The 23,218-nt window shown below is 41.9% G+C and overlaps 1 protein-coding gene across 1 annotated transcript in view; it reads right to left on the bottom strand.

Annotated features, from left to right (window-relative positions):
* The window catches only part of ARHGEF11 (Rho guanine nucleotide exchange factor 11), a gene marked incomplete at its 3' end in the record, with an annotated part of 80,039 nt that overhangs the window by 38,017 nt on the left and 18,804 nt on the right, over nucleotides 1-23,218 (bottom strand). The window contains exons 10-21 of the mRNA XM_083878843.1: nucleotides 22,938-23,003; nucleotides 21,133-21,195; nucleotides 20,064-20,165; nucleotides 18,230-18,331; nucleotides 16,728-16,770; nucleotides 15,085-15,181; nucleotides 13,955-14,272; nucleotides 10,251-10,274; nucleotides 8,998-9,181; nucleotides 7,198-7,282; nucleotides 4,603-4,632; nucleotides 1,845-1,971 (exon numbers count right to left, since the gene is read on the bottom strand). Coding sequence (XP_083734969.1) covers nucleotides 1,845-1,971; nucleotides 4,603-4,632; nucleotides 7,198-7,282; nucleotides 8,998-9,181; nucleotides 10,251-10,274; nucleotides 13,955-14,272; nucleotides 15,085-15,181; nucleotides 16,728-16,770; nucleotides 18,230-18,331; nucleotides 20,064-20,165; nucleotides 21,133-21,195; nucleotides 22,938-23,003 — 1,241 coding nt within the window. The remainder of the gene's footprint in view (nucleotides 1-1,844; nucleotides 1,972-4,602; nucleotides 4,633-7,197; nucleotides 7,283-8,997; nucleotides 9,182-10,250; nucleotides 10,275-13,954; nucleotides 14,273-15,084; nucleotides 15,182-16,727; nucleotides 16,771-18,229; nucleotides 18,332-20,063; nucleotides 20,166-21,132; nucleotides 21,196-22,937; nucleotides 23,004-23,218) is intronic.

Genomic DNA, 23,218 nt, shown 5'->3' with positions numbered 1-23,218 from the left:
GCAGAAACCTCAGGATTTAGAGGGAGAAATTTAGGGGAGAAAATGGGAATTCTGGCAAAAAAATCCCGAGACTTGCGGCAAAATATTTCCAGGAATTGGGGCAAAAAATCCCGAGACTTGAGAGGTCAAATATCAGAGGAATTACAGTAAAAATTGTGGAATTTAGAGTAAAAAATTGGGAGATTTAGGGCAAAAATCCTGGGATTTAGGGGAGAAAAATTTGGGACTGAGATCAGCCCTGTTGGGATTTGGGATTTAGGGCACAAATCCCAGGAATTACCGTAAAAAATCATGGAATTAAGAGAAACAAGTTCTGAGATTTAAGGGAAAAAAAAATCTCGAGATTTAGGGGAGAAAACTTCAGAATTCTGGGAAAAATCCCAAGATTTATGGCAAAAATATTAAAGGAATTATGGCAAAAAAAATCTCAAGGATTTAGGGGAGAAATCCCCAAATTCAGGGGGAAAAATGGGAAGTTGAGGGAAAAATTAGGGAATGCCAGAAAAAAATCCCAAGATTTGCAGCAAAAACTTCTGGGATTTAGGGCAAAAAATCGCAAGGATTTAGGGCAGAAACCTCAGGATTTAGAGGGAGAAATTTAGGGGAGAAAATGGGAATTCTGGCAAAAAAATCCTGAGACTTGTGGCAAAATATTTCCAGGAATTAGGGCAAAAAATCCCAAGGATTTAGGACAGAAATCCCAGGATTTAGAGGGAGAAAACCCCCAAGATTTAGGGGAAAAACTTCGGAATTGCGGCAAAAATCCTGAGATTTTGATAAAAAATCCTGAGATTTAAGAGAGAAATCCTGGGAAAAAATTCAGGATTTTGGGAAAAAATTCAAGATTTTTGGGGAAAAATCAGGGAATTTGAATCAAAAACTCTGGGATTTTGGGGAAAAGATTCTGGGATTCAAGAGAGAAATCCTGGAATTTTGGAGGAAAAAACTTGGGAATTATGGCAAAAATCCTGAGATTTAAATCGAAAATCCTGAGATTTGGGAGAAAAAATTCAAGATCATTGGGAAAAAAAATTCAAGATTTTGGGGCAAAAATTTCAAGATTTTGGGGAAAAAAATTCAGGATTTTTGGGAAAAAAATTCAGGATTTTGGGGAAAAATTCTGGGATTTTTGGGGAAAATTCAGGATTTTTTGGAAAAATTCAAGATTTTGGGGAAAAAAATTCAAGATTTGGGGAAAAATCCCAGGGTTTTGGGGAAAAAAATTGATGATTTGGGGGAAACAATTCAGGATTTTGGGGAAAAAATTCAGGATTTTGGGGAAAAAATTCAGGATTTTGGGGTAAAATATTCAGGATTTTTGGAGAAAAATCAGGATTCTGGGGCAAAAAATTCGTGATTTTTGGGGAAAAATTCAGGATTTTGGGGAAAAATCCCAGGGTTTTGGGAGAAAAAAATTGATGATTTGGGGGAAACAATTCAGGATTTTGGGGTAAAAAAATTCACGATTTTGGGGAAAAATCGGGGAATTTGAATCACTTGGGAATTACAGCAAAAGTCCTGAGATTTAGGAGAGAAAATTCGCGATTTTGGGGAAAAAAATACGGGATTTTTGCAAAAAAATTCAGGATTTTTGGGAAAAAAAATCAGGATTTTGGGGGCAAAAAAATCAGGATTTTGGGGAAAAAAATTCGGGATTATTTGGGGAAAAAATTCAGGATTTTGGGGAAAAAAAATTGGGATTTTTGCGGAAAAATTCAGGATTTTTGGGAAAAAATCAGGATTTTGGGGAAAGTCCCAGAATTTTGGGGCAAACCCCGCAGAATTCAGTGGAAATAAGGGGATGAGGATCCCAGGAATTCCCAAACCCCAGATTTGTGTCTCACGGGTCGGGCTGGAGGAGCCCCTCGGGGATGCTGCCGGTGGAGAGTCTCTGCGGGCTCAGCTCGGGAACCTCCCCGTGGCTGTTCTCAAAGTGCTGGATCATGGTCCGGACATTCCCGGGTTTCACTGCTGGGAAATGACCAAAATTCCATCAATTCCCATCCCAAATCCTGAATTCCCAACCCCAGGTAGGTCCCCGTGGCTGTTCTCAAAGTGCTGGATCATGGTCCGCACGTTCCCGGGTTTCACTGCTGGGAAACAACAACATTCCCATCTCAAATCCTGAATTTCCTGTCCTAAATCCCAAATTTCCCATCCCAGGGATCTCCCCGTGGTGTTCTCAAAGTGCTGGATCAGGGTCCGCACGTTCCCGGGTTTCACTGCTGGGAAACAACAACATTCCCATCTCAAATCCTGAATTTCCTGTCCTAAATCCCAAATTTCCCATCCCAGGGATCTCCCCGTGGTGTTCTCAAAGTGCTGGATCAGGGTCCGCACGTTCCCGGGTTTCACTGCTGGGAAACAACAACATTCCCATCTCAAATCCTGAATTTCCTGTCCTAAATCCCAAATTTCCCATCCCAGGGAGGTCCCCGTGGTTGTTCTCAAAGTGCTGGATCATGGTCCGCACGTTCCCGGGCTTCACTGCTGGGAAATGACCAAAATTCCCATCTTAAATCCCAAAATTCCCATCTTAAATCCCAAAATTCCCATCTGAAATCCCAAAATTCCTGTCCTAAATCCCAAATTTCCCAATCCCAGGGATCTCCCCGTGGCTGTTCTCAAAGTGCTGGATCAGGGTCCGCACGTTCCCGGGTTTCACTGCTGGGAAACAACAACATTCCCATCTTAAATCCCAAATTCCCATCCCAAATCCCAGATTTCCCATCCCAGGGAGGTCCCCGTGGCTGTTCTCAAAGTGCTGGATCAGGGTCCGCACGTTCCCGGGTTTCACTGCTGGGGAAAGACCAAAATTCCCAAACTAAATCCCAAAATTCCCATCTTAAATCCCAAAATTCCTGTCCTAAATCCCAAATTTCCCATCCCAGGGAGGTCCCCGTGGCTGTTCTCAAAGTGCTGGATCAGGGTCCGCACGTTCCCGGGTTTCACTGCTGGGGAAAGACCAAAATTCCCAAACTAAATCCCAAAATTCCCATCTTAAATCCCAAAATTCCTGTCCTAAATCCCAAATTTCCCATCCCAGGGAGGTCCCCGTGGCTGTTCTCAAAGTGCTGGATCAGGGTCTGCACGTTCCCGGGCTTCACTGCTGGGAAACAACAACATTCCCATCTTAAATCCCAAAATTCCCATCTGAAATCCCAAATTTCCAGCCCAAATCCAGAATTCCCATCCTAAATCCCAAATTTGCCATCAATTCCTGTCCTAAATCCCAAATTTCCTATCCCTAATTTCCCATCCCAAATCCTGAATTTCCATCAATTCCCATCCTAAATCATAAATTTAAATCCCAGATCCTAAATTTCCCATCCTAAATCCCAAATTTTTCATCCTAAATCCCAAATTTCCACCAATTTCCCATCCCAAATCCTAAATTCCCGCCCTAAATCCCAATTTTTCCATCAATTCCTGTCCTAAATCCCAGATTCCCCAATCCCAGGGAGGTCCCCGTGGCTGTTCCCAAAGTGCTGGATCAGGGTCTGGACATTCCCGGGTTTCACTGCTGGGGAACGACAACATTCCCATCCTGAATCCAAAGTTTTCCATCCTAAATCCCAAAATTCCTGCCCCAAATCCCAGATTTGCATCCCAAATCCTGGAATTTCTGTCCTAAATCTCAAATTTCCATCAATTTCCCATCCCAAATCCTAAATTCCTGTCCTTAATCCTGAAATTCCCACCTTAAATCCTGAATTTCCGTCAATTCCTGTCCCAAATCCTCAATTCCCTTCCCAAATCCCAAATCCCAGATTCCCCATCAATTTCTATTCCAAATCCTAAATTCCCATTTTCCCATCTATTCTTGTAGCAAATCCCAAATTTCCCACCTTGAATCCTAAATTCCCACCCTAAATCCCAAATTTCCATCCTAAATCCCAGTAATTTCATCAATTCTGCTCCCAGATCCCAAATTTCCCATCAATCCTTGTCCTAAATCCTGAAATTCCCATCCCAAATCCCACCTTTCCCCTCTTAAATCCCAAATTTCCCATCAATTTCCCTTCCTAAATTGTAAATTTCCATCCCAAATCCCAGATTTCCATTCCAAATCCCAGATTCTCCATCAATTTCCATTTCAAATCCTACATTTTTGTTCTAAATCCTAAATTTCCCATTCCAAACCCCAAATTTCCATCCTAAACCTGGAATTTCCTCTCCCAAATCCTAAATTTCCATCAATTCCTGTCCTAAATCCTGAAATTTCCATCTTAAATCCCAAATTTCCCGTCCCAAATCCCAAATTTCCATTTTAAGTCCCAAACTTCCCATCATTTTCTGTCCCAAATTTTAAATTCCTGCCCTAAATCCCAGTTTTCCCATTTTAAATCCCAAATTTTTGATCTTAAATCCCAAATTTTCCATCCCAAATCCCACATTTCCCATCTTAAATCCGAAATTTCCATCCCAAATCCCAAATTTTTGACCTTAAATCCCAAATTTCCCCCCAAAATTCCCAGGAATTTCATCAGGGCAGGAAAAATAAAATAAATCTGGGAATAAACCCCAAAATCAAGGAAAAGAAACAAAAAAAAAAAGATGGAAAAATGAAGGAAAAGCAACAAAAAAATTGGGATTTTTTACCTTCCACAGGGGACAGGGGGACATGAAATGCTGGAAAACAAAGAGGAAACGTCACAATTCCCAAAATTCCCGGAAAAAAAATGGGAATTTGGGAATTCTGATGGGATGAGGAGGGGAAATAAAAACTGGGATGGGAAGGAGGGAATGATGGGGGGGTTGGGGAATTAATTCCAGGGAAATTTTGGAGAAAAATCCCAAGAAAATCTCTGGAAAAATCCCAGAAAAATTCTGGGAAAATTGCAGGAAAATAATGGAAAAATCCAAAGAAAATCCCAAGAAAATCTTGGGAAATTCCCAATAAAATCTGGCAAAATCTCAGGAAAATCCCAGAAAAATTCTGGGAAAGTTGCAGGAAAATTCCAGGAAAATAATGGAAAAATCCCAAGAAAATTCCACGAAAAATTCTGGGAAAATCTTGAGAAAATCCCAGAAAAATCTTGGGAAAATCCCATGAAAATCCCAAGAAAATCCCTGGAAAAATCCCACAAAAATTCTGGGAAAAATTGTTGAAAAATCCCAGGAAAATCTTGGGAAATTCCCAATGAAATTCCTAGAAAATCCCTTGAAAATTCCAAGAAAATTCTGAGAAAATCTTGGGAAAATCCCAGGAAAACTGTCGAAAAAAATCCCTGGAAAATTCTGTAAAAATCTTGGGAAAATCCCAAGAAAATCCCAGGAAAATCCAAGAAAAATTCTGGGAAAATTTGTGGAAAAATTCCAGGAAAATCTTGGAAAAATTCCCAATAAAATCCCTGGAAAATCCCTTGAAAATCCCAGAAAAAAATCTGGGAAAATCCAAGGAAAAATCCTGGGAAAATTGCAGGAAAACTCCTGGAAAATTCCAAAGAAAATCCCAGGAAAACTCCTGGAAAATCCTGGAAAAAATCCCAAGAAAATATTGGGAAATTCCCAATAAAATCCCTGGAAAATCCCTTGAAAATTCCAGAAAAAAACCTGGGAAAATCCAAGTAAAAATCCTGGGAAATTCTCAAGACAATCCCCGAAAAATCCTGGAAAAATTGCAGGAAAATCCCTGGAAATTCCAAAAAAAAAAAATCCCAGAAAAATAATGGAAAAAAATCCAACAAAATCCCTGGAAAATCCCAGAAAAATCTTGGGAAAATCCCGGAAAAATCTCAATAAAAAATCCTGAGAAATTTCCCAATAAAATCCCATAAAAAACCTGAAAATTCCCAATAAAATCCCAGAAAAATAGTGGAAAAATCTTGGGGAAAATCCCTGGAAAATTTGGGGATTTTTTGGGGATTTTTTGGGGGGAATTTTTTTGGAATTTTCCCGCGGTTTTTTGGGAATTTCCCTGGGATTTTTTGGAATCTTTGGGGGAATTTCCTTGGGAATTTTTTGGGAATTTTCCTGAGATTTTTTATGATTTTTTTGGAATTTCCCTGCTTTTTTGGGGGTTCTTTTTTGGGAATTTTCCCGGGATTTTTGGGGGAATTTTCCCAGGATTTTTTTGGGAATTTTTTGGAATTTCCCTGGGAATTTTTTTTTTTTTCCTGGAATTTATCGAGAATTTTTTGAGAACTTCCCTGGGATTTTTGGGGATATTTTGGGGCATTTCCCTGGGATTTTTTTGATTTTTTGGGAATTTCCCTGGGATTTTTTCAGAATTTCCCTGGGATTCTTTGGGAAAGTTTGGGAATTTCGCTGGGATTTTTTTTTTTAATTTCCCGGGAATTTTTTTGATTTTTTTTGGAATTTCCCCTGGGATTCTTTGGGAATTTTTTGGGGATTTTTTTTGGAATTTCCCTGACGGATTTTTTGGAATTTTTTGGGATTTTTTTTTTTAATTTCCCTGGGATTTTTTGGGAATTTCCTTGGGATTTTTGGGGGAATTTTCCCTGTCATTTTTTGTGATTTTTTTGACGGATTTCCTAGGGATTTTGGGGGGATTTTTTTGGGGGAATTTCCCTGGAATTTTTTGTGATTTTTTTGTGGAATTTTTTTGGAATTTCCCTGGGATTTTTTTTTTCCCCCCTGGAATTTATCAAGAATTTTTTGAGAACTTCCCTGGGATTTTTTTTTTATTTTTTTGGGAATTTCCCTGGGATTTTTTCAGAATTTCCCTGGGATTCTTTGGGAAAGTTTGGGAATTTCACTGGGATTTTTTTTTTTAATTTCCCAGGAATTTTTTGATTTTTTTTGGAATTTCCCCTGGGATTCTTTGGGAATTTTTTGGGGGAATTTTTTTGGGATTTTTTTGGAATTTCCCTGAGGGATTTTTTTGGAATTTTTTGGGATTTTTTTTTTTAATTTCCCTGGGATTTTTTGGGAATTTCCTTGGGATTTTTTTGAGAATTTTCCCTGGAATTTTTTGTGATTTTTTGGGGGGGATTTCCCAGGGATTTTGGGGGGATTTTTTTTGGGAGAATTTCCCTGGAATTTTTTATGATTATTTTGTGGATTTTTTTTGGTATTTCCCTGGGATTTTGGGGGGAATTTTTTGTGATTTTTTGGGAATTTTTGGGTGGAATTTTTGGAATTTCCCTGGGATTTTGGGGGCAATTTTTTGGGTGGAATTTTTGGGATTTTTTGGGGGATTTTTAGGGAATTTTTTGGGAATTTTGCACTCACTGCTCTGGGAGGAGCTCCGGGGTTTCCCGATGTATTTCAGGATCGGGTTCTGCCTCTGCTCCTTCTCCTTCTTGGAGCTGCTGCTCTGTTGGGAAAGAAATCCAGGAATCCCCCACAAATCCCAAAATCCCCAAAATCCCCAACAATTTCCCATCCCAAATCCCCAAAAAATTCCTAAATTTTCATCCTTAATCCCAAATTTCCAATCCCAAATCCTGAATTCCCTTCCTAAATCCTCAATCCTCAATTTCCCTCCTAAAAATTCCCAAATCCCCCAAAATTCCCAGGAATTTCATCAGAGAAAGAAAAAAAAAAAAAAAATCTGGGAATAAACCCCAAAATTGAGGAAAAGAAACAAACAAAAAAAAAAAAAAAAAAGGAAAAATGAAGGAAAATCCCATCCCAAATCCCAAATTTCCATCAATTCCTGTCCCAAATCCCAAATTTTTCATTTTAAATTCTGAATTTCCCATCCTAAATCCCAATTTCCCAGATCTCAATTTCCCAAATCTCAAATCCCGAATTTCCACCATAAAATCCCAGATTTCCCATCAATTCCTGCCCCAAATTCTGAATTTCCCACCCTAAATCCTGAATTTCCCATCCCAAGTCTCAGATTTCCCACCATAAATCTCAAATCCCAAATTTTCCATTTTAAATCCTGAATTTCCATTTTTAAATCCCAAAATTCCCAAATCTCAAATCCCCAAATTCCCCATCCCAAATCCTGAATTTCCACCCTAAAATCCCATCAATTCTTGTCCCAATTCCCAAATTTCCCACTTTAAATTCCAAAATTTCCCATTTTAAATCCCAAATTTCCATCCCAAATCCCCAAATCCCCAAATTTCCCACTTTAAATTCCAAATTTCCCATTTTAAATCCCAAATTTCCCATTTTAAATCGTCATTTCCCATCCTAAATCCCAAATTTCCCATCCCAAATCCCAAAATCCCAAATCAAATATCCCAGGATTTGGCTCAAAATTCCAGGAATTTAGTGGAAAAATAATGGAATTTTGGTCAAAATTCCAAGATTTCTGTCAAAATTCCAGGATTTCAGGAGAAAATGATGGAATTTACAAAAACATGACAAAATTTTGGTCAAAAATCCCAAGATTTGGGTTAAAAATCCTGAAATTTTGGGAAAAATCCCAGGATTTTGAGAAAAAATGATGGAATTTGGCTCAAAAATCCTGGATTTGGGAATAAAATGATGGAATTTCAATCAAAATTCCCAAAATTTGGCTCAGAATTCCCAGGATTTCAGGTGAAAACGCAAAGTGGCTCAAAAATCCCAGAAATTCAGGAGAAAAAAACGAATTTTTGGTCAAATTTCTGAGCTTTGGCTCCGAATTCTCAGGATTTAGGAAGAAAATTATGGAATTTAGGTGAAAAATCCTGAGATTTAGGTCAAAAATCCTGAGATTTGGTTGAAAAATCCTGGAATTTTGGAGAAAATGATGAAATTTAGGTCAAATTTCCCAGGATTTGGCTCAAAATTCCCAGGATTTAGGAAGAAAATGGTGAAATTTGGCTAAAAAATCCTGGATTTAGGAATAAAATGATGGAATTTGAGTCAAAATTCCCAGAATTTGGCTGAGAATTCCCAGAATTTGGCTGAGAATTCCCGGAGAAAATGACAAAATCTGGCTCAAAAATCCCACAATTTTGGGAGAAAATCCTGAAATTTTGGTCAAATTCCCCAAATTTGTCTCAAAATTCCCCCCAACCCTCCCCAGGTCGGATTCCTGGAATCTTTTCCTGGTTTTTTCCCCCTGGAATTCCCAGGAATTCCCACCTTTTTGGCCTTGGGGAAGAAGGGAAGCCACTTGTCCTTGTCCGGGACCTTCTCGGAGGCTCCTCCGGGGCTCCGGAATTCCCGAAATTCCCGAAATTCCCGAAATTCCCGGAATTCCCGGAATTCCCGGGGCCGGATCCCGATGTGGCTCATGAAGGTGCTCAGGGCAAAGGCCATGGGGGAGCTGCAAAACAGAGAAGGGTTTTTTTTTTTCCTGGGGAAAATCTGGGGGTTTTGGGGGATTTTTTGGGATTTTTTTTGGGATTTGGAGGGGTTGGGGTGGGCAGGGAGGGGGAAAGGAAAAAACAGGGGAAAGGGAAAAAGGGGGAAAAAGGGGGAAAGAGAGGGAAAAATGGGAAAAGAAAAAAGGGGAAAAAAAGGGGAAAAAGGGGAAAAGGAAAAAGGGGAAAAATGAGGGGAAATGGGAAAAAAAGGAAAAACATGAAAAAGGGGGAAAAGGGGGAAAAGGGGGAAAAGGGGGAAAAGGGGGAAAGGGAAAAATGGGAAAAGGAAGGAGGGAAAGAGGGAAAAAAGGGGAAAAAGGGGAAAGAAAAAGAGGAAAAGAGGGAAAATGGGAAAAGGAAGGAGGGAAAAGAGGGGGAAAAGGGAAAAAAAGGAGGAAAGAAGAAAAAGGGCAAAAAAGGGAAAAAGGGAAAAAGGGGAAAAGGGGGAAAAAGGGAAAAATGGAAAAAGAAAAGAGGGAAAGAAGGAAAAACGGGAAAAGGGAAAAAAAGGGGAAAAAAGAAAAACTAAAAAGGAGGAAAGGAAAAGAAGGAAAAGGGAAAAAAGGGGAAAATGAGAAAGGGAGAAAAGGGAAAAAATGCAAAAAGGGGGAAAAGGGGAAAAAGGGGAACAGGGAAAAGGAAGAAGGGGAAAAGGAAAAGAGGGAAAAGAGGGGAAAAAAGGGGGAAAAGGGAAAAATGGGAAGAGGGAAAAATGGGAAAAATGGGAAAAGAGAAAAAAGGGAAAAAAAGGAAAAAATGGGAAAAGATTCCCACAAGGAAAAACTGGGAATGGCAGGGGAAAAGTCCAAGAGGAAAATTGGGAATTCCAGGGAAAGAAAAAAGGGGAAAAAAGAGGAAATTTGGAATGGGAGGGGAAAAATTCCAGAGGGAAAATTGGGGGAAAAAGGGAGGAAAAAAGGGGGGAAAGAGGGAATGGAGGGGAAAAATCCCAGAGGGAAAATTGGGAATGGGAGGGAAGAATCCCAGGGAAAATGAGGAATATTCCCAATTCCCGTTTTCCCTGCTCACCTTCGCTCCTCCTCGTACTTGGAGCTGTGGGAAAAGGAATTCCTTGGAGAATTCTGGCTTTCCCATCCCAGAATTCCCAATCTCAAATCCCAAATTCCCAATCCCAAATCCCCTTTCCCGTCCCAAAATTCCCTTTCCCAAATCCCAAGTCCCAAATCCCCAATCTCAAAATCCCCTTTCCCAACCTCGAAATCCCCTTTTCCAATCCCAAAATTCCAATCCCTGAATCCCAAATCCCCAGTCCTAACCTGAATCCCAAAATTCCCATTCCCACTCCAAAATCCCACTGGAAACTTGGGAATTCTCAGCTCACAGGATGTCTCCAATCCCAAAATCCCCAAATCCCCATTCCCGACCCCAAAAATTCCCTTTCCCAACCCCAAATGCCCAATCCCAAATCCCAAAATCCCCATTCCCAGAACCAAATTCCCATTCTCATCTCAAAATTCCCAACCCCAAATTCCTATTCCAGCCCCGAATCCCATCAGGAATTCCCAAATTCCCAATCCAGAATTCTCAAAATCCCTTTGGAAATGTGGGAACCCTCACAGGATGTCCCTGAGGTGTCCCAGCCCTGTTCCCAATCCCAAATCCCATCAAAAATTTGGGAATTTCCCAGGGATCCTCACAGGATGTCCCCGAGGTGCCCCAGCCCCGTTCCCGATCCCAAATCCCACTGAGAATTCCCATCCCAAAATCCCCAATCGCAACCCCAAAATTCCCTTTTCCCATCCCAAATTCCCATTCCCAGTCCCAAAATTCTCTTTCTCAAATCCCAAATTCCTCTTCCCAGCCCCATTTCCAATACCAAATCCCGTCAGGAATTCCCAACCCAAAATTCCCGATTTTCCCTGGAATTCTCACAGGATGTTCGTGATCCCAAATCCCCAAATTCCCATTCCCAATCCCCAAATGCCATCCAAAATTCCCAAATCCCATCAGAAATTCAGGAATTCTCACAGGATGTCCCCGAGGTGCCCCAGCCCATTCATGATCCCAAATCCCACCAAGAATTCCCATCCCCAAATCTCCATTCCCAATCCCAAAATTCCCTTTTCTGATCCCAAAATCCCCAATCCCAATCCCAAAATCCCCAATCCCAGATCCCAAATTCCCATTCCAGCCCCAAATCCCATTGGAAATTTCTGAATTCCCAGGGATTCTCACAGGATGTCCCCAATCCCAAATCTCATAGAGAATTCCCATCCCAAAATCCCCATTCCCAATCCCAAAATCCCATCCAGAATTCCCAAAATCCCATCAGAAATTCCAGGAACCCTCACAGGATGTCCCCGAGGTGCCCCAGCCCCGTTCCCAATCCCAAATCCCATCAGAAATCTGGGAATTTGTGGGGAAACCCTCACAGGATGTCCCCGAGGTGTCCCAGCCCCGTTCCCAATCCCAAATCCCATCAGAAATTCAGGAATTCCAGGGCTCACAATGTCCCCTGTCCCAAAATCCCCATTCCTGGTCCCTTTCTCAATCCCAAATTTCCACTCCCAGTTCCAAAATCCCCAAAGTCCCAATCCAGAATTCCCAAATCCCATTGAGAATTCCCATCTCCGAATCTCCATTCCCAATCCTGAAATCCCATTGGGAATTCCTCAATCCTATCAGAAATTTGGGAATTTCCCCAGAATTTTCACAGGATGTCCCTGAGGTGTCCCAGCCCCGTTCCCAATCCCAAATCCCATTGAGAATTCCCATCCCCAAATCTCCATTCCCAACCCCAAAATCCCATCCAGAATTCCCAAAACCCATCAGAAATTTGGGAATTTTCTGGGAATTTGTGGGGAGACCCTCACAGGATGTCCCCGAGGTGCCCCAGCCCTGTTTCTGATCCCAAATCCCATTGAGAATTCCCATCCCAAAACCCCCAATCCCAACCCCAAAATTGTCTTTCCTGATCCCAAATTTCCATTCCCAATTGCCAAATCCCATCAAAAATTTGGGAATTTCTGGGAATTTGTGGGGAAACCCTCACGGGATGTCCTCGAGGTGTCCCATCCCAAAATTCCCAATCCCAAACCCCATCCCAAATCCCATCAGAAATTTGGGAATTCCCCAGAACCCTCACAGGATGTCCCTGAGGTGTCCCAGCCCCGTTCCCGATCCCAAATCCCACTGGGAATTCCCATCCCCAAATACCCATTCCCAACCCCAAAATCCCATCCAGAATTCCCAAAATCCCATCAGAAATCTGGGAATTTTCTGGGAATTCCCCAGAACCCTCACAGGATGTCCCCGAGGTGTCCCAGCCCCATTCCCAATCCCAAATCCCATCAGAAATTTGGGAATTTCTGGGAATTCCCCGTAACTCTCACAGGATGTCCCCGAGGTGCCTGAACCCCATTCCCAATCCCAAATCCCATCCCAAAACCCATCAGGAATTTGGGAATTTCCCGGGGATTCTCACAGGATGTCCCCGAGGTGCCCCAGCCCCGTTCCCAATCCCAAATCCCACTGGGAATTCCCATCCCAAAATCCCCATTCCCAACCCCAAAGTCCCATCCAGAATTCCCAAATCCCATCCAGAATTCCTGAATTTCCCAGGAATTCCTGGGAACCCTCACAGGATGTCACCAAGGTGCCCCAGCCCCATTTCCAATCCCAAATCCCATCCAGAATTCCCAAAAATCCCCTTGCCCAGTTCCAAATTCTTGATCCCAAATTCCAATTCCAGCCCCAAAACCCATCAGAAATTTGGGAATTTTCCAGAGTATTTCCTGTGAACCCTCACAGGATGTCCCTGAGGTGTCTGAGCTGTCTCTCGGCCACGGCTCAATCCCACTCCTGCAGCTCCCGCTGGGAATCCCCAATCCCTGAATCCCCAATCCCCACTCCCAAAATTCCCATCCCCAAAACTCCCATCCCCAAGTACCCAAATTCCTTTTCCCAATCCTAAATCCCCATTCCCAAACCCCAAAATTCCTGTTCCCAAATCCCAAAATCTCCCAACCCCAAAATTTTCATTCCTAATCTTAAAATCCCCTTTTTCTCAGTCCCAAATTCTTGATCCCAAATTCCAATTCCAGCTCTGAATCCCATCAGGAATTCGGGAATTTCTGGGAATTCCCCGTAACCCTCAGAGGATGTCCCTGAGGTGTCCCAGCCCCATTCCCAATCCCAAATCCCATCAGGAATTTGGGAATTTCTGGGAATTCCCCGTAACCCTCACAGGATGTCCCTGAGGTGTACCAGCCCCATTCCCAATCCCAAATCCCATCAGAAATTTGGGAATTTCCCCAGAACCCTCACAGGATGTCCCTGAGGTGTCCCAGCCCCGTTCCCAATCCCAAATCCCATCAGAAATTTGGGAATTTCTGGGAATTCCATGAACCCTCACAGGATGTCCCCGAGGTGCCCCAGCCCCGCTCCCAATCCCAAATCCCATCAGAAATTTGGGAATTTCTGGGAATTCCCCGTAACCCTCAGAGGATGTCCCTGAGGTGTCCCAGCCCCGTTCCCGATCCCAAACCCCATCCTAAATTCCCGAATTTCCCGGGAATTCCCCGTAACCCTCACAGGATGTCCTCGAGGTGCCCCAGCCCTGCTCCCAATCCCAAATCCCATCAGAAATTTGGGAATTTCTGGGAATTCCCCGTAACCCTCACAGGATGTCCTCGAGGTGCCCCAGCCCTGCTCCCAATCCCAAATCCCATCAGAAATTTGGGAATTTCTGGGAATTTCCCCGTAACCCTCACAGGATGTCCCCGAGGTGCCCGAGCTGTCTCTCGGCCAGGGCCCGTTCCCGTTCCCGCAGCACGTCCCGCTGCGGCTCCTGCAGCTCCTGCACTTGTTGTTGTTGTTGTTGTTGTTGTTGTTGTTGTTGTTGTTGTTGCTGTTGTTGTTGTTGTTGTTGTTGTTGTTGTTGTTGTTGTTGTTGTTGTTGTTGTTGTTGTTGTTGTTGTTGTTGTTGTTGTTGTTGCTGTTGCTGTTGTTGCATTTCCTGCAGCGGCTCCTGCAGCTCGTGCAGCTCGTGCTCCCCATAGAGACCCGACAGCCCCAGCGTGCGCTTCGTCCTGGGGGAGATATGGGGAAAAAAGGGTTAAAAATGGGGGAAAAATCGGGGGGGGGAATGGGGGGAAAATGGGGGGAAAAATATGGAGGAAAAATGGGGGGAAAATGGGGAAAAATATGGAGGAAAAATGGGGGGGAATGGGAAAAAATGGGGAAAAATGGGGGGAAATTGGGGGGGAAATGGAGGAAAATGGAGAAAAATATGGGGGAAAATGGGGGAAAATGAGGAAAAACAACAGAGAGAGAAGGGGAAAAATTGGGGAAAATGGGAGAGAAAATGGGGGGGGGAAATGGGGGGGAAAATAGGGGGAAATGGGGGAGAAATGGGGGAGAAATGGGAAGAAAAAACAGGGAGAAAAGGGGAAAAATGGGGGGAAAATGGGGGAAAAATGGGAAAAAAACAGGGAGAAAATAGGGGGGGAAATGGGGAAAAAATCTGGGAAAAAAACCAGGGAAAATAGGGGGGAAGTGGGGGAAACAATGGGAAAAAAATGGGGGAAAAATGGGAAAAAGAACAGGGAGAGAAGGGGGGAATATGAGGGGAAATTGGGAAAATCGGGGAAAGAAATAGGGAGAGAAGGGAAAAATGAGGGAAATGGGGAAAAAATGGGAAAAAAATGGAGAGAAGGGGAAAAATTGGAGGGAAAAGTGGGGGAAAAATGTGGGGAAAAGTGGGGGAAAAATGGGGGGAAATGAGGAAAAAAATCGGGAAAAATGAAAAAAAACAGGCAGAAAGGGGGGAAAATGGGGAAAAAAGGGGGAAAAAAGGGGATTGGGAATGCTCAGAATCCCCCAAAATTTGATTTTTCCCCACCTGTACTCCTGGAGCTGCTCGTGGATCTGGGGCAGGACGAAGCTCTGGGCCTCGAGCAGCGCCGCCCGCGCGTCCTCCCCGCCCCGGAGACGCAGATCTGGAAATTTGGGATAAAAATCGGGGATTTTTGAGAATTTTGGGAAATTTTGGGAAACTTGGGATGGTTTTTTAGGTCTGGAATAACAATTGGAACTATTTTTTTTTTTAATTTAGGGAAATTGTGGAGTTTTTTAGAATTTTTTTTGATTTTTGGGGCTTTTTTTTGGATTTTTGGGGGATTTTTTTTGGAGTTTTTTGGGAATTCAGGGAAAAGTTGGGGAATTTGGGGAATTTTGGGAAATTTGGGATTTTTCTTTAGGTCTGGAATCCCAATTGGAACTTGGATTTTTTTAGAGTTAGGAAAATTTTGGAATTTTTCTAATTTTGGGGGATTTTTTTTGAATTTTGGGGGATTTTTTGGGGGGATTGTTGGGAGACTTTTTTGGAGTTTTTTGGGAGTTTTTTTGGGAATTCAAGAAAAATTTGGGGAATTTTGGAAAATTTGGGATCAGTTTTCAGGGCTGGAATCCCAATTGGAGCCCAAATTTTTTGGGAATTCAGGAAAATCTGTGAATTTTGGGGAATTTTGGGGGAATATCCTCCCCGCCCCGGAGAGGCAGATCTGGAAATTTGGGATAAAAATCGGGGATTTTTGAGAATTTTGGGAAATTTTGGGAAATTTGGGATGGTTTTTTAGGTCTGGAATCCCAACTGGAACTCGATTTTTTTAAATTTAGGGAAATTTTGGAGTTTTTTGGATTTTTTTTTGCATTGTTGGGGATTTTTTTTTTGCATTTTCGGGGATTTCTTTTTTTTATTTTTGGGGGATTTTTTTGGGGAATTTTTTTGAAAATTGATGAAAATTTGGGATTTTTGGGGGGAATTTTTTTGGGAATTGAGGGAAATTTGGGAATTCCCTTCATTCCAGAGTTCCTCCCCAACTTTCCTGTCCTCAGATTTTTGGGATTCCAGGAAAAGTTGGGGGATTTTGGGGAATTTTGGGATCGTTTTTCAGGTCGGGAAGTGGAAAATTGGAGCCCAAAGTTTCTGGGAATTGGGGAAAAAATTGGGAAATTTGGGAATTCTGGGAAATTTGGGATCATTCTTTGGGTCTGGAATCCCAATTGGAACCCAAAGTTTTTAAAATATTGGGAAATTTGGGATTTTTTTTTAATTATTTTTTTATTTTTTTCAGATTTTTTTTAAATTTTTTTTTTTATTTTTTGGGAATTCAGGGAAATTTTGGGGGAAAATTTGGAAAAAATCAGGAAAATTGGGAAATTTGGGATCAATTTTCAGGGCTGGAATCTCAATTGGAGCCCAAAGTTTTTGGAATTTTGGGAAATTTGGGACTTTTTTGGGGAATTTTTGGGAAAACTGGGGAAATGTCCTTTTTGGTCTTGGGATAAAAATTGGGAATTTTGGGATCGTTTTTCAGGCCAGAAAGTGGAAAATTAGAGCTGGAATTTTTTAAAATTTAGGAAAAATTGGGAATTTTTTTTTGGTTTTTTGATTTTTTTAAAAAATTTTGGGGATTTTTTTTGGGATTTGAGGGAAAAATCTCTTTGAATTTTGTGGGAATTGAGGGAAATGTCTGAACTCACCGAGCTCAGCCAGGAGAGGCTCCGGAACCTTCACCCGCAGGGGCTGAAAAAAAAGGGGAAAAAAATCCCAAAATTCCTGAAAATCCTCCCCAAATCCACCCAAAATCCTGGAATTCTTCCCCATATCCTTAAAATCCACCCAAAATTCCTGAAAATCTCACAAAATCCTGGAAAAATCCTGAAAAATTCTCCCCAAATTCGCCCAAAATCCTGAAATTCTTCCCCATATCCTGAAAATCTTCCCAAAATTCCTGAAAATCTCACAAAATCCTGGAAAATCCATCCCAAAATCCTGGAAAATCCATCCCAAAATCCTGAAAAATCCTCCCAAAATCCACCCAAAATCCTGAAATTCCTCCCTAATTCCTTAAAATCCACCCAAAATTCCTGAAAATCTCACAAAATCCTGGAAAATCCTCCCAAAATCCCAGAATTCCTCAAAATCCTCCCCAAATTCCTCAAAATCCTCCCCGAATTCCTTTAAATCTTCCTAAATTTCCCAAAATTCTTCCCCAAATCCTGGAAAATTCTCCTTAAAATCCCTTCCAAAACCTTGGAAAATCTCAGAAAATCTTCCCAAAATTCCTTAAAATCCTCCCCAAATTTCAGGAATTGCCCCCAAAATCCTGAGAATTCCCCCCAAATCCCAGAAATTCTTCCCAAAATCCCAGAAAATCCTCTCAAATCCCTGGAATTCCTCCCAAAATCCTCCAAAAATCTCCAAAAATCCCAGAAAATCCTCCCCAAATTCCTGAAAATCCTTCCCAAATCCCTGGAATTGCTCTCAAAAATCCCAAAAAGTCCCTGGAATTCTTCCCAAAATCCCAGAAAATCACCCAAAATCCCAAAATGTCCCAGGAATTGCCCCCAAAAATCCCAGAATTGCCCCCTGAAATCCCAAAAAATCCCAGAAAATCCCTGGAATTCTTCCCAAAATCCCAGAAAATCCCCCCAAAATCCCCCCAAAATTCCCCAAAATTTCCCCAAATCCCAGAAAATCCCCCCCAAAATCCCCCCAAAATTTCCCAAAATCCCCCCAAAATTTCCCCAAATCCCTGAAAATCCCCCCAGAATCCCCCAAAATCCCAGAAAATCCCCCCAAAATTCCCCAAAATCCCCCCAAAATTTCCCCAAATCTCTGAAAATCCCCCCAAAAATTCCCAAAAATTCCCCAAAATCCCCCCAAAATTTCCCCAAATCCCAGAAAATCCCCCCAAAATTTCCCCAAATCCCCCCAAAATTTCCCCAAATCCCCCCAAAAATCCCAGAAAATCCCCCCCAGAATTCCCCAGATCCCTGAAAATCCCCCCAAAATTTCCCCAAATCCCCCCAAAATCCCCCCAAAATTCCCCAAAATCCCCCCAAAATCCCCCCAGAATCCCCCAAAATCCCAGGAAATCCCCCCAAAATTTCCCCAAATCCCAGAACATCCCCCCAAAATCCCCCAAAATTCCCTAAACTCCCCCAAACTCCCCCAAAAATCCCAGTGTGTGTTCGCTGACCGCGCCGGTGTCGAGGAAGAGGCCCCAGATGTCCCTGGCCAGGGCGCGGCTCTCCCGGGGGCTGCTCTGCTGCAGCCACACCTCACTGCACAGGTGGAACAGCTGCGAAACAGCACGGGAAATACCGAAAATAGCGGGGAAATAGGGGGAAAAATTAGGGGAAAAATGGGAAAAAAATGGGGGGAAATATGGGGGAAAATCTGGGAAAAAATGGGGAAAATCTGGGGGAAATCTGGGGGAAAATATGGGGGAAAATGTGGGGAAAAGTGGGGAAAAGTGGGGAAAAGATGGGGGAAAATGGGGGAAAATATGGGGGAAAATCTGGGGAAAAGTGGGGAAAAGATCAGGGAAAAATGGGGAAAAATGTAGGGGAAAATGGGGGAAAAATCTGGGAAAAAATGGGGAAAAATGGGGGGAAATCTGGGAAAAAATGGAGGGAAATATGGGGAAAGAATTGGGAATAAATGGGGGAGAAATGGGGAAAATATGGGGAAAAATATGGGGGGAAATCTGGGAAAAAATGGGGAAATATGGGGAAAAGATCAGGGAAAAAATGGGGAAAAAATGGGGGGAAAATGGGGGAAAATATGGGGAAAAATATGGGGGGAAATCTGGGAAAAAATGGGGAAAAATGGGGAAAAGATCAGGGAAAAAATGGGGAAAAAATGGGGGGAAAATGGGGGAAAATATGGGGAAAACGGGAAAAATGGGGAAAAATATGGGGAAAATGGGGAAAAAATATGTGAAAATATGGGGAAAAAATGGGGAGGATTTGGGGAAAAACAAGAAAAATCTGGGGAAAAAGTCTGGGAAAAATCTGGGAAAAATCTGGGAAAAAGCAGGGAAAAATCAAGGGAAAAATGGGGGGAAAAATGGGGAAAAATCAGGGCAAAATGGGGAAAATGGGGGAAATGGGGAAAAAAACAGGAAAATGGGGGGGGAAATGGGAAATAAATGGGGAAAAAAAGGGGGGAAAAAGGGGAAAAATGTGAGAGAAATTGGGAAAATGGGGGAAAATTGAGGAAAAAATGGGGGAAAATGGGGAAAAATGGTGAGAAAATGGGGGGAAAATAGGGGGAAAATGGGGGGAAAATGGGGAAAAAGGGGAAAAAATGGGGAAAAGACAGGGGAAAATCTGGGAAAAATCCGGGGGGAAAAAGGGGGGGAAAAGAAGAGGAAAAAACAGGGAAAAAAGGAGGAAAAATCTGGGGGAAAACGGGGGGAAAATCTTGGAAAAATCTGGGAAAAATCTGGGAAAAATCTGGGGAAAAATGGGGAAAAAATTGGGGGAAAACCAAGGAAAAATCCGAGGGAAAAACAGAACAAATGGGGAAAAATGGGGGAAAAATGGGGAAAAAATATGGGGAAAATGGGGGAAAATGGGGGATAAATGGCAGAAAATGGGGGGGAAATGGGGGAAAAAAGGGGAAAAAACAGGAAAAAATGGGGTGGAAATAGGAGAAAAATGGGGGAGAAATGGGGGAAAAATAGGGAAAAATATGGGGAAATTTTGGGGGAAATGGGGGGAAAATGGGGGAAATAGGGAAAAGTGGGAAAAATGGGGGAAAATATGGGAAAAAAACAGGGAAAAAACTGGGGAATAACTGGGGGAAAAACAGAGAAGCAACAGGGAAAATCTGGGAAAAATCAGGGAAAAAAATGGGGGGAAACAGGGAAAAAAAATCAGGGGAAAAACAGGGAAAAATCAGGGGAAAAAGCAAAAAAATGGGGAAAATACAGGAGAAAAACCAGGGAAAATACAGGAAAAATCTGGGAATTTGGGGAATTTTGGGAGAAAAGGTGGGAATGTTGGGAATTTGCAGGAATTCCTCACCAGAGGAGTGGGATCAGCCTGGGAGAAAAGGAACCTGAGGAAAACCCCGAGATGAGCCGGGCGGGATTTCAGGATCCCCAAATCCTGGAACACGGAATCGCTCTGGGAAAAGACACAAAAAAATGGGAATTTTCAGGGAATTTCCAGCTCCTAAAATTCCCTGAGAAATCCAGAGGGAATTCATGGGGAAAAAATGGAGTTGGGAGGAGTTTAAAATGAAAATTTTCCCAAAAAAATCCCAAATAAAACAAGGAAGAGAAGGCTGGGAATTCCCAAAATCCCACCAAAAAATCCCTGAAACCCCAAAACTCTCCCCAAAACTCCCCCAAAATTCCAACCAGGAGTTCCCAATCCCCAATTCCAGCAGAAATTCCCAAATTCCCACCAGGATTTCCCAAACATCCCATCTGGAATCCCAAAAAAATTCCCAATCCCACCAGGAATCCCCAAAATTCCCTCAAATCCCTTTGAAAATCCAACCAGAATTCCCAAAATCCCTTTGAAAACCCCATCAGAAATTCCCAAAAATCCCCCCAAAATCTTCTCAAATTCCCAGTCCCCAATTTCACCAGAATTCCCCAAAATCCCTCCAAGAATTCCCCAAAATCCCTCCAAAAATCCCACACAGAATTCCCAAAATCCTATTGAAAACCCCATCATGAATTCCCAAAATTCCCACCAGGAATTCCTAAAAATTCCCAAAAAAAATCCCACAAAGAATTCCCAAAAAATCCCCCAAATTTCCACATCAAGAATTCCCCAAATTCCAAAAATCCCATCAAAATTCCACCAGGAATTCCCAAAAATCTCCCAAAAATCTCCCAAATCCCACCAGGAATTCCCAACCCCAAAAAATTCCCATTTTCCCCCAGAATTCCCATCCCAAAATTCCCTTTTTTCCCCCCATTTTTCCCTTTTTTCCCCAATTTTCTCACCAATTTCCCCTTTTTTTCCCCATTTTTCTTCCAATTTTTCCCATTTTCTCCCAAATTTTCCCATTTTCCCCATTTTTTTTCCAATTTTCCCCAATTTTTTCCCCTTTTTTCCCCCTTTTTTCCCCATTTTTCACCTCGTTGGCCCCTCCAGGCTCAGGATCCTCCTCGGGGCCGATGATTTGGGGCCTCCCCGATCCCTGTTCCAAAAAAACCCAAAAATTCATCAAAAATCTGGGAATAAACTCAGGAATCCCTGGGGGAATTTCAGGATTTTTCAGGGATTTTTCCAAAATTTTCTGGGATTTTTTCCCCTGATTTTTCTGGGATTTTTTTCCAAATTTTCCTGGATTTTTGGGGGATTTTTTCCAGGATTTTTCTGAGATTTTTCTGGGATTTTCCACAGATTGTTTCGGAATTTTCCAGATTTTCCCTGGACTGTTCCAAGATTTTTTTCTGGATTTTTCCCAGAATTTTCCAGGATTTTTCCAGGATTTTTCCCAGATTGTCCCAGGAATTTTCCTGGATTTATTCGGGATTTTACCCAGATTGTTCCCAGATTTTTCCCAGAATTTTTCCTGTATTTTTTCCAGACCTTTTTTTTACCCCCCCGAGGATTTTTCCAGGATTTTTTTTTTTTTTTTTCCCCATGGGAATTTCCCGGGATTTTTCCCGGATTTTTCCCAGAATTTCCCAGGATTTTCCAGGATTTCCCTGAGATTTTTTGGGGATTTTTCCAGGGATTTTTCCCAGAATTTTCCCCAGATTTTTCCAGGATTTTTCCCTGATTTTTTCCCAGATTTTCCCTGCATTTTTCCACGATTTTTTCCAGGATTTTTCTGGGACTTCCCCCAAATTTTCCCAGGATTTTTCCCACATTTCCCCCCAGATTTTCCTGGGAATTTTCCCACATTTTTCCCCAGATTTTTTTTTTAATTTTTCCCAGATTTTTCTTGAAATTTCCCCAGGATTTTTCCTGGATTTTTTCCGGATTTTCCTCAGATTTTTCCGAGATTGTTCCAAGACTTTTTAAGATTTTTCCCAGATTTTCCTGGGATTTTTTAGGATTTTTTTCCTGCATTTTTTCCAGACTTTTTTTTTTTTTTTTTTTCCTCTAGGATTTTTCCAGGATTTTTTTTCCCCTGGGATTTTCCCCCAGGTTTTTCCAGGACTTTTTAGAGATTTTTCCTGGGATTTTTTTTTCTGGATTGTTCCCAGAATTTCCCAGGAATTTTTATAGATTTTTCAGGGATTTTTCCAGGATTTTCCAAGATTTTTTTCTGGATTTTTCCCAGAATTCTCCAGGATTTTTCCAGGATTTTTCCCAGATTGTCCCAGGAATTTTCCTGGATTTATTCGGGATTTTACCCAGATTGTTCCCAGATTTTTCCCAGAATTTTTCCTGGATTTTTTCCAGACCTTTTTTCCCCCCCCTCCAGGATTTTTCCAGGATTTTTTTATCCTGGGATTTTCCCAGGATTTTTTCCCAGGATTTTTCCCAGGATGTTCCCCAGATTTTTCTGGTATTTTTCCAGGATTTTTTTTCAGATTTTTCTGGGATTTTCCCTGGATTTTTTCCAGACCTTTTTTCCCCCCCTCAAAATTTTTCCAGGATTTTTTTTTTCCTGGGATTTTTCCCAGAATTTTCCAGGATTTTTTCCGGATTTTCCTCAGATTTTTCCCAGATAGTTCCAAGACTTTTTAAGATTTTTCCCAGATTGTCCTGGGATTTTTCTGGGATTTTTTTCCCAGATTTTTGCCAGATTTTTCTGGGATTTTTCTGGGATTTTTTTCCCAGATTTTTGCCAGATTTTTCTGGGATTTTCTAGAACTTTTCCCAGAATTTCTCCCAGAATTTCCCAGGAATTTTTCCAGATTTTCCCACACTTTTCCAGGATTTTTCTGGGATTTTTCCCGGATTTTCCAGGCTTTCCATCCCCACCTGATCCGTGGGGGAGCCCCTGGGGCTGTCGGGTCGGGAAAAGCCAAAATTCCCCGTCTGGGAGCCCTGGAAGGGAAATTTGGGATCAGGAGCCAGAAAAAAACAACTCAAATCCTCAAAATTCCTTCAAAATTCCCAAATATATCAAAATTCTCAAATTCCTGAAAATTCTCGCATTCCTTCAGAATTCCCAAATTTCCCAAAAATTCCTCAAATTTCTTCAAAATTCCTGAATTTCTTCAGAATTCCCAATTTTCCTAAAAATTCTCAAATTCCCTCAG

This window comes from Zosterops lateralis (genome assembly GCF_965231275.1).
Source record: "Zosterops lateralis genome assembly, chromosome: 27".
NCBI lineage: Eukaryota > Metazoa > Chordata > Aves > Passeriformes > Zosteropidae > Zosterops > Zosterops lateralis.
The sequence above is the reverse complement of the archived record's forward strand: the minus strand, read 5'-3'. Positions and strand labels throughout refer to the sequence as shown.